General features: G+C 50.4%; 1 protein-coding gene across 5 annotated transcripts in view; it reads right to left on the bottom strand.

The window, feature by feature from the left end:
• Positions 1–12005, bottom strand: part of Card14 (caspase recruitment domain family, member 14) — a 35282-nt gene that overhangs the window by 16893 nt on the left and 6384 nt on the right. For 2 of the 5 annotated variants that reach the window (XM_087574405.1, XM_087574406.1), the window contains exons 1-9: positions 10636–11911; positions 8100–8237; positions 6644–6969; positions 5135–5302; positions 4921–4983; positions 3695–3814; positions 3082–3207; positions 2552–2701; positions 639–755 (exon numbers count right to left, since the gene is read on the bottom strand). In XM_087574405.1, the coding sequence (XP_087430531.1) occupies positions 639–755; positions 2552–2701; positions 3082–3207; positions 3695–3814; positions 4921–4983; positions 5135–5302; positions 6644–6969; positions 8100–8237; positions 10636–10846 (1419 nt within the window). In that variant the 5' untranslated portion in view covers positions 10847–11911. 5 annotated transcript variants of the gene reach the window in all.

The raw sequence follows: 12005 nt of genomic DNA, 5'->3' as shown, positions 1-12005 counted from the left end.
GCAAAGCTGGAGAGATAGAAAAGGCCCTCCTTGGGGTTGGGGATCTAGCTCAATGGTAGAGCGCTTGCCTAGCGAGCGAGCACAAGGCCCTGGGTTCGGTCCTCAGCTCCGGAAAAAAAAAAAAAGAAAGAAAAGAAAGAAAAGAAAGAAAAGAAAAAAGAAAAGGCCCTCCTCAGGCTGGAAAGATGGCTCAGCAGTTAAGAGCACTCACTGCTCTTCCTGAGTTCAAATCCTGGCAACCAAATGGTGGCTCACAACCATCTGTAATGGGATCTGATGCCCTCTACTGGTGTGTCTGAAGACAGCTACAGTGTGTGTGTGTGTGTGTGTGTGTGTGTGTGTGTGTGTGTGTAATTTAAAAAGAAAAGAAAAGAAAAGAAAAGTTCCTCCTCCAAAGTCTGGGGAAGCATGGCCTCTTTGGCACCTTGATTTTGAGTTTCCAGCTCCTGGAACCACGAGGGAGTAGATTTCTTGTTTGAAACACTCAGTGGTATCAATTTCTCTCTATGGGGATAAGGTTCCCAGAGATATCTTAGCCCTGATGATGTGTTGGGCTGGATGCAGCAAAGAGCAGGGACCTAGGTCAGGGCTAGGGGTCAGGGGTCAGGGGTCGGGGGTCGGGGGTCAGGAGTGCATACCTCGGTGGAGCTGAGGAAGCTGCAGTCACTGTCATCTGGTGGGCACACAGCATGCATCCTCACAAGCCGCTGCTTCCCCCGGAGGCAGATTTCCCTGTTTCCAGCTTCCTGCTTGGGCTTCCAAAGAGGCCAGATGTCCCTTAGCTCTAGGAACCCCTGTGCCCCCCAATGCCCCTTCCCAACCTCGCACAGGTTCCCATTTTAACTTCTGGGTGAAATTCTGGTGTTTTCTATTCTCTCAGTATTACTCTCAAGGAGAAGAGATCCCCCTGACTTGAGAATAGTGCGTTTCAGTCTTTCTAGAGAATTTAGAGAATATGTTGTGCGCTAGGATAAGATAATAAACTGCGTAATGTTTGCATAGGTACACATATGCGTACATATTTGCATGCTACAAAGAAAATGAGGGTGGGTGAAGAAGCCATTAGAGACTGGGAGAGGATGGCATCAAACGCACCCCAAACCCAAAATGAGCAGTTACAGTCGGAGGGACAGCTCAGGGGTCAGGATCAGGCCTGCTCTCACAGAGGGCCAGGTTCTCTTCTCAGCACCCACATAGCAGCTCACGACCATCTGTCACTCCAGGTCCAGAGGCTTTGACGCCCTCTTCTGGTCTCCATGCATGTGGTACGTAACCATATGATCACACACATACCCATAAAAAAAAAATATATATATATATATATATATATATGCGGTTAGCACTTAGGTGTCTGCCCTTCCAGTTTTTTTTTCTGTGTATGGACACATATACACAGTGCATAAAATAGGTATATGTTCACACATATATGCATGTATGGACACACATATTACCAAATGGCATGTGTAGGTTGTATTTACTTTGCGTGGGTGCATGCGTGCACATCTACACATGCCATGGTGTGCCTCAGAGGACAACTTGCAGGAGTTGGGTCTCTCCCTGTACCCTGTGGATCATGGGATTGAGCTAAGATTGTCAGGCTCGGTAGCAAGTGCTGTTACTTAAGCCATCTTGCATGTATGTATGTGTGCGTGCATGCATGTATTATGTATGTGTGCATGCATGTATATATGTATTATGTATGTGTGCATGCATATATATATGTATTATGTATGTGTTATGCATGCATGCATTTGTGTTTGTGCATATGTATACATCGTAAGATGGGCCTTATGACCCAGGCTTGTACATTCAGCCATTGAGAAGACTGAGGATGCAGGGTTACAAGTTCAAGACTAGACTGGGCAACTTAATGAGTCTGTTCCCAAGATTAAGAAAAAGGTTTTTTTAAAAGGTTGGAGAAGGACTGGGGGTGTGTATGGTTTAGTAGCAGATTAACTTGCTTGACCTGACTACTGCGTGAGACCACGCACACACATGCCCACACTCTTGTACATGTGCTCGCATACTCACGTGAACACACAGGCAGGTGTGGGACAAGGAAGAGACTCTGACTGTGCCTCCCTCCTGGACCATGGCTACTTAAGCAGTCTTGTCTATCCAGAGAACCTGACCCATGCTGCCCAAGGGACCAAGCAGGCATTGTGACACAACTCTCAAGTTCACAGGTCCCTCACCACAGCGTCAGTGTCACTCAGCTCCTGGATTTTTGACTTTGGGGATATCATCTCTACAAAGTGGGCATCTTGACACCTCTTCTGTCACAACACACCCAGATTTCCTGGTTCCAGAACTTCCCCCCAAGCTTCCCTTTTTATGACACAGTAACGTCAGCATGAAGAGAAGCAGAAGCAAACTGGTCCTACCCTGTGCACTCAGCCCTACAACTCCACAGTTGACAAAAGGCAGACAGCTCTGTGGGGGACCGTGTGGACTCTGTCCTTGTCTTTCCAGCTCAGTTAACATTTCCTGTGCATCACTGTCCCCCATAAGCCCCACTATCCAGCCTCCCATCTTGGGGTGGGACACTCACTCCTCCTGGGGCCTCAGCCTGCAGCCGGCGCAGCTGGGTACGAAGCTCGCAGACCTGCTCCGTCAGCTCGAACACTCTTCTGCGAAGGGCATCCTTCTCCACCAGGCGCTGAGAAATCTCCATCTGGGCCCTGTCCCTTGCTGTGTACGCCTGTAGCCAAGACAGGAGAGACAGACACGAATAGTTAAGGGTGGTTTGGGGCAGGACAACAGAGCCAGACATCTGAACTGAAAAAGGCACCCCCATGATGTAGGCACTTGCTGTGAACTCATCAAGTGTGCACTAACCAGGACTCACACTGAATATGCAAACCTACATTTTAATAAAACCTATATCTGGGATGGACAGTCTATGTCTCGTGTCAGGAAAAAGGGCGGGGAGACTAACAGAGAGCCCGTGTCAGTGCTGTTGCAAGGGGAGTTTGAATCCTGAGCCAGCAGCTCTGAGCCTCATCTGCACACCAGCAGGGGGCAGTGTAGAATCATCCTGCCCTGCGCCGCCTCCCCTCTGTGCCCCAAGGCTTCCGATACCTGGTCACGTTCCTTCTGCAGCTCAGCCACCTGGCCCTGAAGCATGGTCATCTTCTCTTTGTATAGTTCACAGTCCACCTGGGTCTTCCGGAACTGGAGTAGGGTCTGTTCCTTCTCCTCCCAGTACTGTAGAACACACCCATGATGCTCATTGGCTCTTAGAATTTAGGTGGGAAGGGGGGAGTATAAGTGGGGGGAAAAGGAGGCAGGGGGCTTAGAGGGCAAGTGAAGAACAGGTCTACAGAGCCACAGAGCCAATCATACTGGATATAGTCAGCAATTGTGCATGCACGTGTGCAGAATTGCAGGCTGTTTAATGGCTCTTAAACACACAAGCAATATCCCCCTGGCTCATTCTCTCCTATCCTTCCCTTCTTTTCTCTTTGTCTTCCCTTGTCTAAATCCTGGGCTCTAGTGGTCCCTAAGTTTGACACACTCCTGGGGTTTCTCCATTGCTTGTCTGACTATGAGGTCTGGGCTATGGAATAGCAAACTTAGTCAGACTGTGTTAATGATTGAATCTGTCTGTCTGTCTGTCTGTCTGTCTGTCCTGCAAATGAGCCCACCCCAAGATGAAGGGTCATGACTCAAAGGAAGGGCACCACTGCTTCACCTGCTTCTGCTGCCTCTCCGCGGCCACTGCTCTCTCCCGCAGTGAGTGGATACGATCCACCAGCTCTTGCTTGCTCTCCCGGGCCTCATCCAGGCTCTGTTCTAGAATGTCCTTCTCCACCTGGTGAAAGATTTATTCATTTACTATATATATAAGTACACTGTAGCTGTCTTCAGACACACCAGAAGAGGGCATTGGATCTCCTTACAGATGGTTGTGAGCCACCATGTGGTTGCTGGGATTTGAATTCAAGACCTCTGGAAGAGCAGTCAGTGCTCTTAACTGCTGAGCCATCTCTCCAGTCCCTGAAGGAATGATTTATCAAAGAGATTGTGTGTGTATATGTGTATGTGTACCATGTGGGTGCAATACCCTGTAGAGACCAGAAGGCAGCACTAGAACACCCAGAACTGGAGTTCAACATGGCTAATAATCTGCCACGTGGGTGCAGAACCTTGGTCCACAGCAAGAGCCACACGTGCTCTTAATCACCAAATCATCTCTCCAGTAACCCTTCTCCCCATCAATTTTAAAGGAATTAAAGGGAGCTGGGTGGTGGTGGCAGAGGCAGGTGGATCTCTGAGTTCAAGGCCAGCCTGGTCTACTGAGCTAGTTCTAGGACAGCCAGGATTACACAGAGAAACCCTGTCTTGAACCACCACCTCCCTTCCTCCCCCCCAAAAAAAAGAAAGAAAGAAAAAGAAAAAAAAAGAAAGAAAAGAGGGGCTGGAGAGATGGCTCAGCAGTTAAGAGCACTGACTGCTCTTCCAGAGGTCCTGAGTTCAAATCCCAGCAACCACATGGTGGCTCACAACCATCTGCAATGGGGCCTGATGCACTCTGATGAGTAAAGTGTTCTCAGAACTCCAGGGCTTCAGTGTCCCCAGCTCCTAGGCTCTAGGAAGTCACCGTGTAAAGGATGAAGGAAGTCTTATGGACAGAACAGATTCATATTTCTGTATCTCTATGGTTTCCTCAGCCTTTCATTTTGTTTTAGCCAAGGTATCACCTGCCTCTGGCTTTCATGCAGGGGTTGCAGACATGTACCACCCCGCCCAGCAGAGCCCGCTGTTACAAGTGGCCTTTTCTCTTGCAGCTCAGTGTGGTCTCAGTAAATCAGCCCACAGAGCAAGCTAATCTAGGGACATGGTTTTTAATGCTGTCACCATCTGGGTGTGTGGAAAGAGGGAGGCAGGAAGGAATGAGAGAGGATTGCATAACCTGACCTGGTGGTGCAGGTCTATCATGCCAGGATACTGAGACAGGAGGATCCTGAGTTCAAAGCCTGTCTAAGAGAAGGGATTGCATGAGCCAGGAACCTTGCCTTAGCAAAACCACCTGGGAGGGAGTCTCCCAGCCCATAGGCACCCCCTGATGCTAAAGACAAGGCCTCTGCAGATCAGCAGGAGACATCTGGCCTCCTCAGGGACCAAGACCTACCAGGCTGAAGGTCATCGAGCGGAGCTTCTCGTTCTCTTCCTTAAGCCGATTCAGTTCCTCTCCTTCAGGCTCCAGGTCGCTGGCCATTTTCAGGGACCTCTCTAGAGATTCTCTTTCACATGAAGATACAAGGCTTGCCCGCTGGAGTTCCTGCTTCACCAGGTAGAGCTGTGTGGGAGGAAGCGGGAGGATGATCATGGGAAATGTTTCTCCACTAAGCATTGGCCGGGTGCAGCTTGTCCTTGCTCCTGCTGCTGCTGGCATGTGAAAAGCCTCAGCCCCGACCTTCAGAGGTGTACGTGGGTTCACCTCCTGAGCAATCCCAGCCCTCATGAGAAGGGGCACTTAATAGTACTTATTTTATTTTAAATTATATATACTTATCTGAGTATATATCTAACTGTTTGTGGACATGTGCATGTGATTGTGGTTGCCTACAGAGGTCAGGGGCATTAGATTCCCCCTGTAGCAGGAATTATAAGCTGCCTAATATGGGTTTGGGAACCCGAATTCGGGTGTTCTGGAAAAACAGTGAGTACTCTTAGCCACTATGACAGTTTGAATGCTAACTGTCCCCTTCCGCTCGGTCCCAGTTGGTGGTGCCATTTAGGGGGAGGTTAGGAGGTGCAGGGTTTCCTGGTGGAGGTGTGTCAACAGGGGCAGGCTTTGGGGGTACAGAGCCTTGCTCTACTCCCGGTCTCTCTTTGCTTCGTGTTTGTAGTTGAGGCTATGATCTGTCAGCTTCCTGCCCTGACCACGGGCCTCTCTGCCACCATCTCTCTCTGCTCTGATAGACTCCTATCTTCCTGGAGCCACAGCCTAGGCAAACCTTCCTTCTGTGTTTCTCTTGGCCCTGTTCTTTTATCACTGTAACAGAAAAGTAACTATTGCAGCCACTGAGCAGTCTCTCTTTAGGGAGAGCAACTTAGCTTTGGCCCTGTTCTTTTATCACTGTGACAGAAAAGTAACTGTTGCAGCCACTGAGCAGTCTCTTCCGGGAGAGCAATTTAGCTTACTTTGCTAAGGATGAGGCTCAGTGCTTAAACTCGTGGCTTGGGTCCCTGGGAGCAGACCAAAGGGGCCAAGTACCCACTCTCATCTCTATAGTCAGATGGATGGCCACCAGGACCCCTGGTTTCATTGCCCTCATCTCTCTGACGGAGAGAATGTGGACTCATTAATAAACAGCACCACCCCCAAGCCAGCCAAATCAAGCCGATAAAGGTTAGGGATGCCAAGGGCCACAGGAACCGGATCCTTCAGCCAAGCAGAGGGAACCTTCCTGGGCCAGGAGTCTGTGTGTATCCAGGGTCCTGAACCCCCAAACTACCCAGCCAGATCACACTGGCTTCTTTATTCTTTTGCTCAGAGGCCCAAGAGAAACCTGGTTCTCCCCGCATTGGTCTGGCATCCTGGAAGGAAGCACCCATAAGATAACCCAGAGATCTGCAGGTCACGGTAGAGGCTGGCTGCCCAGCTCCCTGGCTAGTGAGCCCCCAGGGAAGGTACCTCCTCCTGCAGGCTGTGGCAGCGTGTGGCTGCCAGCTCCTTCTCCCGAAGCGCGTTGCTGTAGTGCAGTGACAGGTTCAGCATCTCATCCTTCAGCTTCAGGACCTCGTGGAAGTGGGTGCTGACCTCACGTTTCATGCGTCCGTGGTCAACCTCCAGCTGGCGCAGACCCTCTGCGTGGGCCTCAGCCAAGCCCAGGCGTTCCTTCAGCTGTTGGCATCTCCGGAGCAGAACCTCCTTCTGTGCCTTCTCCTGGGCCAGCTCCTCCTGCAGGCTGCTGATGGCCCCGGCCAGACACTCGGTCAGCTTGGATGTCTCCATGAGACCTGCAGATGGGTGATCATTTCTCTCTGTCACCTTGGGAGACCCTGCCATTCTCCTCCAGCCCTGGTCCCGCCCCCACCCCATGAGCTAGCTGACTGCATTCAAAGTTAGCAATTTCCATGGAACTCCAAGGAAAACACAGCAGAGACGGAAGTCTCCCGACAGAACTCACATGAATGTGTCTTTCGCACCGACCCAGAACAGATGGCTTATTAGCTGCTGCTTTGAGTTCCCCCAAATCTTTCAGCAGCTCCCTGGGAAAGGCCAGAGTCTGTCAGCTCCTGAGCACCACTGTATATCCCACCATGCAGGCTAAGCCCTTTTTTTTTTTAAAGATTTATTTATTTAATTTTTTTAGATTTATTTATTTTTATTTATATGAGTACACTGCTGCTGTCTTCAGACACACCAGAAGAGGACATCAGATCCCATTACAGATGGTTGTGAGCCACCATGTGGTTGCTGGGAATTGAACTCAGGATCCCTGGAAGAGCAATCAGTGCTCTTAACCACTGAGCCATCTCTCCAGCCCCTATTTATTTAATTTATATGAATAGACTGTAGCTATTTTCAGACACACAGAAGAGGCATCGGATCCCATTACAGGTGGTTGTGAGGCACCACATGGTTGCTGGGAACTGAACTCAGGACCTCTGGAAGAGCAGTCAGTGCTCTTAACCACTGAGCCATCTCTCCAGCCCCCAGGCTAAACCTTTCGTGCTTTCCTGGCAGAAGTCTTGGCTTCCCTGCCCCTGGCCCTGGGAAGAGAGACACTAGACCTCCCCTTAAGCAGCATGAATGTCAGCCCTTCGGGGTTGGGGATTTAGCTCAGCGGTAGAGCACTTGCCTAGCAAGCGCAAGGCCCTGGGTTCGGTCCCCAGCTCCGGAAAAAAAAAAAAAAAAAAAAAAAAAAGGAAGCAAAATGAATGTCAGCCCTTCACTTCTGGAGTGCATGGCGGCCCTCCGTCCCCAGAGTCTCCTCATAGAAGGTGGGCCTTGAAGCACCCAAGTCCTGTGGCTTCTTCTTCCCTCCCCTCTCCCAGTGCAGTGAGTTGGGATGGTGCCAGGCCCGGGGCCAGAGACCATAACGGGGAGGAAGTGCTGTATTAGTGGGCTCTGATCTAGCACTCACCGCTGAAGGTGCTGAAGTCAATGTCAGACTGTAGCCCAGTGACCAGGGTGTAGACATCAGGGTTGTGGAACTTCAGGCTTTCCAGGAAGGCGATGGCTCCGTTCTTCCCTCGGGCCTTCAGCAGATCCAGCAAGTGCCCTTGAGAGAGAGAGAGAGAGAGAGAGAGAGAGAGAGAGAGAGAGAGAGAGAGAGAGAGATCCAGCCTGAGCCACCAAAGCGTGTGGAGAGCTGGGGCTTGGAGTCCTCTGGGTTCCCTATCTTTATCCATGCATCACCAACTTGAGGCAAGAGCTGTTGGATCCCTATGAGGGGCAAGAAAACGTTCTTCCACAGGCTGGGTATAAAGGGACATGCGCACACACAGTCTTACAATCCTGAGCGCTCGCCATCTTCTCTGTCTCTCTGTCTCTCGCTCTCTCCTCCCTTCTCTGTCTCTCTCTTGGTCTCTCCCTCTCTCTGACTCTGTCTGTCTCTTTCTCTGTCTCTCTGCCTCTGTCTCTCTTTGTCTTCTTATCTCTCTCTCCTGTGTGTGTGTGTGTGTGTGTGTATGTTTGTGTGCATGATTGTGTGTGCGTGTATGTCTGTGTGTGTATGTGCATGTGTATGTTGCATGTATACACATATGCATGTGTGTATGTGTGTCTATGTGCATGTGTGTTTCATGTGTATACGTGTACACATGTGCATGTGTGTATGTGTGTGCATGTGTGTCTATGTGCATGTGTGTTGCATGTGTATACGTGTACACATGTGCATGTTTGTGTGCATGAATGTGTGTGCGTGTATGTCTGTGTGTTTGTGTATGTTGCACGTGTACACATGTGCATGTGTGTATGTATGTGCATGTGTGTCTATGTGCATGCGTGTTGCATGTGTATGTGTGTACACATGTGCATGAGAGCACCAGCCTTTTTTTTTTCTTTTTTCTTTTTTTCGGAGCTGGGGACCAAACCCAGGGCCTTGCGCTTCCTAGGCAAGCGCTCTACCACTGAGCTAAATCCCCAACCCCAGCACCAGCCTTTTTACAGATCAATCTCTTTTATACTCTAAAGCAGCACGTATATATACGCTGTGACATCAATACTTGCCACCTGTCACCTGGCCTCTATGGCCTGCGTTTGCAGTGAGCATTTTGTCAACTTTGTCAACAGTGCTTCACCCTCTAACCTCCAGTGGCCTCAGTCACTTCCGAGTGAGAAGATACTGCCTTCCAGGCCAGAAGAACGAATTGCAAAGACATCCCCAAGATACAGCGCCCCTCCCCCCAATCCTACCAGTGCTGGTTAGCTTTGTCAACCCAAGACACTAGAGTCATCGGGGAAGAGGGAATGTCACTTAAGGAAGTGTCCCCATCATGCTGGCCTGTCGGCAAGCCTGCAGCACATTGTCCTCATTAATGATGGATGTAAAAGGGCCTAGACCACTGTGGATGAAGCCACCTCTGGCAAGTGGTCCTGGGTATATAAGAAAGGTGTCTGGAGAGATGGCTCAGTGGTTAAGAGCACTGACTGCTCTTCCAGAGGTCCTGAGTTCAATTCCCAGCAACCACATGGTGGCTCTCAACCATCTGTAATGGAATCTGATGCCCTCTTCATGCAGACGGATGTATATGTAGCAGGGCACTCATATATATATATATATATATATATAAAATAATGAAACAAAATTTAAGGAAGGAAGGAAGGAAGGAAGGAAAGAATGGGGAGCGAGCCATTAAGTAGCATCACCCATGGCCTCTGCTTCCGTTCCTGCCTTGGCCACCATCAACGTTCGACTGTGGTTCAGATGTATAAACCTAATAAACCCTTTCCTCCCTGAGTTGCTCTTGGTCATGGTGTTTATCACAGCAACAGATGTCAAGCTAAGACAGTGCCTGTGTGAGTTTTTCCTTTTGGACAAACGATCTTTGTAGATGTTATTAGGTGATCGATCGCAGGTCAGACTGTCCTGGGACTTGGGGTGCAGCTCAGTTGGTAGCATGCTCGTGCAGCATGCACAGAGCCCTGGGTTCGGTCACCCAGAAGTGGCTCACACCTGTCGTCCTGGAGCTTCATCCTCAGACACATAGCAAGTGTACGTGAGACAACATCTCTATCAAAAAAATAGATTTAAGAATGGAAAGAGACACATTCCAACTCCAAGTGTGCTTACAAGGAGAGGAAATGGGTGCACACCACAATGCCTGGGTTATGTGTGCACACCACAATGCCTGGGTTATGTGTGCACACCACAATGCCTGGGTTATGTGTGCACATTTGCTTTGTGTATGCTGGCAAGGTTTCTACAAATAGAGCTACATTTCCCCTCCCCCTTTTTTTGATAGGGTCCCACACTGCAGTCTCTACTGGCTTCGAACTTGTAGCAATCCTCCTTTCTCAGTCACCGGGAATGTTAGGGTAACAGGCATACCCACCCTTGGTGTTGAAGCTTTCCCCCAGCCCCACGGCTGCAGCACAAACCTTGTTGGGCTGCAGGGCAGGGAGAGCTCAGCTGTGACCCCAGTGTCTCGAGGAGGGGTTAATGGCAATGGACTCACCAACTCTCATGGCACTGTTGGTGAAGCGGGAGCTGTGGAGGATCTCCTCCTCGTCCAGCTGGCCCAGCACCTTGGCCTGGCGCAGGTAGGGGGTGAGCCGGCTGGGACAGATGCTCTGCACGATCCTGCATCGGTGACTCTCCAGCATATCCCAGAGCAGCTCCTCGTCCAGAGCAGTCAGCGTGGAATCCATGCGGCACAGTTCGGCCATACCTGGACTCCGAGAGGCCAGGATAGGGGTGCAATCGAAGACTGTGCTCGGGCGTTCGACCGAGGCCAGGGAGTTTTTCTGCTCTAGCCTTCTTTGCTCCACACTGCTGGCGGAGGAACAACATCCAACTCAGGGAGTCAGAGGAACACCCTGTGGCAATGCAGGAACACCCTGTAGCAATGCTAGGCTCACTTCCCACTCCCTGTCCCCACCCCCACCCCTTACCTCTGGCAGGCAGAGAGCCTCACCTGGTGTCAGTAAACCACATTAGTCATCACTGCTCATGGCCCGGGGACTTCACTAACCCAAGGTGACAATAAAAGCTGGTCAGGATCTGGGAGCACAAGCTCCAGTATTTACCCAGCACTGCTGAGGTGCTGGGCGTAGGTTCCATCCTCAGCAACACACATGCACACACATGAGTACATATGCACACACACATATGCATGGCAAACATACACACATGCATGCACACGCACACACATGCACACACACACATGCATGGCAAACATACACACACATGCACGCACACACACACACACACACACACAAAGTGGGGAGAAAAGGAAGTAAGGTTAAGAAACTGTCCTGGAGCCAACTTTAGAGTTGGACACTGTGTCCAGCAGCTGGTGGTACTGCTGCTGTTCTAAGGGCAGAAAGGATCTCATGGGGACAGGGCTGGCCAGAGTGCTTACCCAGGACTGATTTGGCCAGTCTGGAGCAGAGGGAGGCTCACGGTGGCTGCATAAAAGGTATGCACAGCCTGGGTCTTGTCACGCAAGCAAAAAGCCACCAGCTTTCAGACCAAGGAGGGAACTGGGAAGGGCTCCCCACTTCAGAGGACCCCTCCCAGTCTTTAGCCATTTTATAATGGTTGCTACAGTGACTGCAGTAGCCGGCTTCTGCCTCTGTGGAAGATCAAACCATGAGCACCATGCGCTTAAAGCCGATACTCCGTGGATGAACGCTGGCCACTCTAGGTTTCTGCATCGCACATACAGCCCTGCCGACATCCCTGTGAGTCTCCAAGCACAGGTAGGAGCAGACTCAGGTTCACAGAGCGCCACGGTTCTGATTCTTTTCATCTGGCCCTGTGCTGTGCTCCGCAGATGCCCCCAAACCATATCAAGTCAAGCTTGGTGGTTTATAACAAACAGAA

Source organism: Rattus norvegicus, chromosome 10 (genome assembly GCF_021556685.1).
Source record: "Rattus norvegicus strain SHRSP/BbbUtx chromosome 10, alternate assembly SHRSP_T2T, whole genome shotgun sequence".
Lineage (NCBI taxonomy): Eukaryota > Metazoa > Chordata > Mammalia > Rodentia > Muridae > Rattus > Rattus norvegicus.
Note: the sequence above shows the minus strand (reverse complement) of the source record. Positions and strands in the feature narration are given on the sequence as shown.